Source organism: Apus apus, chromosome 13 (assembly GCF_020740795.1).
Source record: "Apus apus isolate bApuApu2 chromosome 13, bApuApu2.pri.cur, whole genome shotgun sequence".
Taxonomy (NCBI): Eukaryota; Metazoa; Chordata; class Aves; order Apodiformes; family Apodidae; genus Apus; species Apus apus.
In genome coordinates, this window is record NC_067294.1 from 2314877 (window position 1) to 2320876 (window position 6000).

Sequence of the window (6000 nt, forward strand, 5' to 3'; positions counted from 1 at the left end):
CAAATATATATGGATAAGCCCTCACTTGTTTTCTGTTCTCACAGCACAGGGGGCCTGAACACAGCACAAAAACAGAAGCACAAGACTTGTAGCTGCAGCAGCAGATGCACAGTACCTCCTGGTGTAACCTCCCTGCATCCGAGTAAAGCCTTCTGCTCCCATCCACATCCATCCATCCCCTTGTGACCGACGGGAAAACCCCAAGCAATACGAGAGGTAACCAAAAGCTTCTTGATTTCATCATGTCACGTCTGCTGAAAACAAGAGAAGAGTCATAAAACAATCATCTCAATAAAACTCAGCTCAGATTCAATAACACAAGGAAAGCTCCAGCCAGCAGCACCTATCCCACTTGGCCAGTGCTGGCAGACTGTGCAGACTCCCAAGGTACATGTGGCAAAACATTACCCATTTTCCTAACCCATCAGTGAATTAGCAATGAATTCCCACAGTAGCAGTTTTGGGAGATATCTACCCCAAAACTCTCCTCCACAGGACATGCTGTTCTCATGTAGCACCTGCAGAACCAGATCTCTGGGATTTCTAAATCTAACCACTGCAGTCAAGAGCAAATCACATTAAAACATGAGATTATGGTACTGGGAAAGCCAAAGGGTGACTTCATCCCAACTCCAGAACCCCCAGCAGCACTGGGTCACTCACAGCCAGGGACACGCTCTTGTCCACTCAGCAGATTTTCAGGAAAGCCCCACTTCTTTGACCACAGGAGGCTTCCAGCAGTGTGACAAAACCATCATTACTCCTCTGATTCAGAAGAGGTCACAGCCATGAGCAGAAACAGCCACTGTCATCTCCTTAGGCTCCAATCAGGTTTGCAGGGCCAGCCAGCAAGCTGACGCCAAAAACAGGAAGAGTCATTCTTCCCACAGATAGTCACTGAACCCACTAAAACTTGCAAGACCTGAAACACACTCTGTGCTGAAGAGGACTAATGTGTTTCTCCAACATAATTGTAGGTGACCCACATCTAGGGATGTGATTTCTCCACTCATTTGCCTCCATCCCAGAGACATTTTCAACCCTTCCCAGAATCATCCTACTCAGCAGCAGCACCATCTCCCTGGTAGTGTCCCATCACACCCCCACACCAGCTGCAGGAGACTTGGAAGATGCAAGCCAGGGTGTCCAGCACAACAGCATCCACTTTAAGCTGTGGTTCCTGCCTTGTGCAGGTTTTGTTTTGTTTTTTATTCATTTGGGAGTAAAACCAGAGCAGTTACTCAGAAGACTGTCAGATGGAACTACCAGGTGTTACATTCACGGCCCCACGCTGGCCCCCTGGAATCTCAGCCAGGAGAGCTCTGTGCTTCATCTTAACCTTATTGGGAACAGAACACTAGACAGTATTATTCCTTTTCACATTAAAAATACCAAAGGAGTCTTCAGACCTGGTACCATTTTTTGTGGTAGCTGAGGGAAGTTTTGACCTTTCCCAGCAGCTGCAGAGGATGTTGACAGGGACCCATAACAAAACATAATGATCACTTAATGAAGCCAGCAATGGCATTTCTATAGCATGCAAGTGCCAGGCTGCTGCTTGGTGTGAGCAATAGACATTAACAAGGCAAGTTACCTGCTAATGGCAAAATTAAGCCTACCTGAATTAAGTCACCATGACACACCTTGCCTTGACAGGACCCGTTTTCCAGGGTTTCATGCTACTTGCTGCAGGGTACATCCAAGCCTTGGTGCATCACTATTAATTTTGGAGCCACGACCATTTCTACCAGCACTGACTTGGGCTCAGCTATTTTCTCTGCCCCAAGACTCACGGTCAGTGGAAGGAGCAGAGCCCACAGCCACAACACCCACGGAGCTCAGGCACTGCTTTTCCTCAGCACTCATGTAAACATCCTGAATTGAGAGCACTCAGGATGAAATCAAAATGTATTAGGCTTTCTAAATTCCAATTAGAAACCTCAGATGTAATGTCACTGGGGCTCCAAATAAATGTTTAATAAAGCAAGTCACTGTGTCAATAAGCGACAAGTACATTGTTACATTATTAATTGCTCTCGCACAGCAACACTGTTTCTCACGTCTGTTTATAGAGGTACTTTGTATCCTCAATTGATACCATCACAGCAAACACAACTATTTCAGCTTGCAGTTCCAGACCTCAGACTCACACACTGCTTGAAATTAGAATGTTAGAGCAAAACAGGGGACTCGCTGGTTTATATATGTTTAGTAAATAACTGCTAGAAAACATGATGGTGTTTGGATTTGGATGCCTGTTATGTTGGTGAAACTGAAAGGGCAGCCTCCACCTGCTAGAAACTCTGTTTTAGAAATAGAATTTGTAGAGTGCCTTTCTCCAGTCAGTTTAGGAATTACTTATTTTTATTGCATACTGAGCAACAGCACACTAAGTGTTCTCACTCATAATAAGAGGAGGGCACACTAATATACATTGTGTATCTGAAGAGCCCACATCAAGCAACAAAAATGCACCATAGATGTCAACTGCGGGTCAACTCTGAAATCATACAGCATTTCCATGTCACTTGGCATCCTAAATCACAGCTCAGCATCACCTTACCTTGAGCTTAGTGGAAGCTTCTCTGCTTGCAGAACCTGCTCTGCAGCTGCATCATGCAATACAGCTACTGAATTGCAGCCTGAAGTTCCCAAAATGGACAGGAAAATTCAAATTGATCTAATAGATCCAGACCACCTCTGTAAACTCAAACAAGTTTTACTACTGATTTCCTTTCTTCACTTGAACGAGGGGCAGATTTGCATGTGAGTCTGTATAGACATCACTGCCCAGATAAATCAGAGCTTGCCTATGGGAATGCCTGCAGAAAATAAGCAGTTGTACTCAGACGAAAAAATAAATGAACAACATTCATGGCTAAACACTAAGTCTCAAGATCTGGGGGTGGAGGGGCAGTCTATCACACGCTTGCACTTAGCAATACATGTGAACAAACAGATTTTAATCTACTGTGTAATGCAGAAATCAGGAATTGCAATGCAGATGCTAGAATAAAACCAGACTGTTTCAGAGTCAACAAAGTTTAGCATCGCATCCATTTCCAGCATTTCCGTTGGTTTCAAAGGAATCAGCACCAAAGCAATCACGGCTCCTACTTTAAAGAAGATATAATGCCAAGCCTTAAAGTTGACCCAAAAGCTGTGGTTTCTTCTCTGAGCTAGAGCAGCATCACAGCCTTCCCAGCAGCTGGCATTGCTTTCCCACCAGACCCCACCATGGCACAGCGGTACCTCCCTGAGCAGCCTCATCTGTAGCACTCCCAGGTTAGTTCCTTGGCACGGGCAGTGCCCACCCTGCCGGGCCCCTGCCCCCCGACCCACCCCACCGGGGCTGCTGCGGCACCAGCCAGCACAGATCACCCACCCCAGCCCCGCTGGGCTCCTGCAGGCACCAACACACCTGGAGAGCCTCAGCTGGCAAGGAAATCCGTGCAACGGTTCTGAAGGGCAGAGGAGCAGCAAGCAGATGCAAGCCAAAGGTAGAGGGTTTAGAGCTACTCGAGCAAAAAGGGTCACCTTGAGAAGGGAAGGGGACTAAGCACATTGGCCGTTTGTGTGGAGAGCAAGACAAACCCTGCGGGGTGAGCTGTCCAACCGCTGGATTGCTGCCGACATCCCACAACTTTTTCCTTAACAACACCGAAGCTTTAGGAATTCAATTCCAGGGACTGTACAAGGATTAAAGAATTTGTTACATGCAGATTTCGGTTTTGTTTTCAGGGCTACTTGAATTGCGGCTTATTTTTTTGGAATTGAGAAATAAATAGTTCACAACAGCTTTTAACAACAAGCTTCACGTTAGAAAGAACGAGGTTGCACTTAATAACCTGACATTCTGGCTGTTGCTATAGCAAAAGGAAAGCATTGGGACCAAACCATTCCCTCGGTACAAACTGTCTCTATTAACACCAGATAAGAATCTGGTCCTCAGTTCCTCTGCCATCAGCTCTTCCAATTTCTTCACCCTTATCTAAACAGCATTTCTATGGCCTATAAAATAATTTTAATGTCCATAATTTCTTGTCGAGTGCTGCAACTGCTACAAAATTAAGAAGAAAACCTGTTCAGAGATAACCCTTGGATGAGACCACAATGAAGCCCAATACTCATTTCAGGCAGCTGCCTGCAGTATCAGGGAGAAATACTCAAAGTTTTGATGCATGAAGAACTCACTGGAATCAGCTGTGGTGCACCAACTAGATACTTCATGTGAGCAAACACACAGATAGGAGTAAAGCCTCTAAGACGCTTCAGTGTTTCCCAGAAGGAAATCTGGGGTGCATCAGTCCACCAGGGATGAAGGATGGACGAGAAGCTCCTAAATCTCACTTTTGATATTATTAAACCTGCGTTTTCAAGGCTGCCTCCACGACGCTTTGGTCCGTTTCATTCCCAGGTTTGCCCTGAGGTCAGAGCAGCCCCTGCCATCCCCCCCCTCGCGCTGGGCAACCCCCGCACTGAGTCATTTCCCCTACTCAGGAGCATTTCAGACAAGTTGGGAAGGGATTTCGGGATCTTTCATAAGTCAAGAAGTGACCGCGCTGCCGCCGGCTGCAGGCTTAACCTGCGGCACTGGAGGCTGAAGACCTCCCGGAGGGGTGGTGGTGCTTGCCAGGCGGCCGGGGGGCACAGGGAGGTGACGGGCGGCCCGGGGTGGGGGGACAGGGGTGCCTGGGGGGGACGGAGGGACCTGGGGCGCTCCGCGGGGGCGGCCACTGGCGCCACCCAGCGGCCGCAGGGGGAAGCGCCGCCCGGCCGCGCGCCCCCCGGGCAGCGGCAGCCCCGGGCGGGCAGCACCGCTGACCCCGCGCCCGGGGCGAAGGAGCCGCGTCCGCACCCCCCGGTGGCATTTCCCCCTCTCGCTCCCCACCCTGAGCCAACGCCAAGCGGGGAAGGGGCGACCACGTCCAAGCCCGTCCCATCCCGCCGGCTCCCACCTGTTACTGCGTCCAGCCCGGGGGAGAGGAGCGGGGGACGGGGGGTCCGCGAGGGCCGGCCGGGGAACGGCGGAGAGCGGCCGAAGGTCCGCGCTGAGCGACAGCATCCCAAGGCTGCCCAGCCCCGAGCGCGCTCCGCGGAGCGGACGGCGCAGGGCAGCGGCGCGGCTGCCGCAGGAGCCTTCTCCGGCGGGGCCGGCAGAGCTCGGCAGGGCGCGCAGAGACGCGGGGCAGCGCGGAGAGGAGCGGAACCCCGCGGCAGGGGCGGTACCGCGCAGCCCGAGCCGGCAGCAGCGGCGGGGCGCGTCCCCGCGGCACTCACCTGGGGAGCGGAGCGGCGGCGCGGGAGCGGCTGCGGGCGAGACGAGCCGGGCCGGGCCGGGCCTATTTGTGCTCTCTGGGCCGGAGCCGCCTGACGTCAGCGCCGCATTTGCATAAACCACCAATCGCCGGCACCTGAGCCGGGGGGCGGGCCCGGCCCTGGGGGCACGCGGGGCTGGGGGGGACGGGGGTGCCCGTCGGGGCGCTCCGGGCAGGGGGAGAGGGACCCCAGAGCACGGGACGCGGGCGGCGGGGCCGTCCCGGGGCGGCACACACGCGGGGGACAGCAGGGCCGCCCCCTCAGGGGGCGAGAGGCTCACGGGGATGTTGGAGCATTCCGATCGGGGGGTCAGAAACACAGGGGGGGGGGTGTCCCCTGATGGGGGGGGGGCAGAGTCTCGGGGTGCTGGTGCTGCTGCCCCGCCGGGATGTCCCCCCAGGCAGCCCCCCCAGCAGGGAGGGCGGCTGCGGGACAAGGCGGGTCCCGGGCTTCCTCTCGCCCACCGATCGCTGAGATGTGTTCCCAAAGCGGGGGGCGGGAGGGGGGCTTACGGGGCCCCCAGTTTCCCCGGTGGGACGCCCTGCCCCGCCGCCAGCTCGCGCTGCTCCCCGCGGCAGCGCGGTGCTCCTCGGGGATGCGCTCCTTCTGCTCCCGCCTACCCGCGGCTCCGGGGAAAGGCAAACCTTGAAATTCATTCATTCTCCTCTCCAGCGTCGCATC

General features: G+C 53.5%; 1 protein-coding gene across 4 annotated transcripts in view; it reads right to left on the minus strand.

Annotated features, from left to right (window-relative positions):
• The window catches only part of FSTL4 (follistatin like 4), a 206909-nt gene extending 201586 nt beyond the window's left edge, over nucleotides 1-5323 (minus strand). For 2 of the 4 annotated variants that reach the window (XM_051631293.1, XM_051631291.1), the window contains exons 1-2: nucleotides 3422-3444; nucleotides 116-251 (exon numbers count right to left, since the gene is read on the minus strand). In XM_051631293.1, coding sequence (XP_051487253.1) covers nucleotides 116-244 — 129 coding nt within the window. In that variant the 5' untranslated portion in view covers nucleotides 245-251; nucleotides 3422-3444. Of the gene's footprint in view, nucleotides 1-115; nucleotides 252-3421; nucleotides 3445-4958; nucleotides 4979-5280 lie in introns of those variants that run through there. The other 2 variants (XM_051631294.1, XM_051631292.1) reach the window with 2 other exon arrangements.
• Nucleotides 5324-6000: the final 677 nt, after the last annotated feature.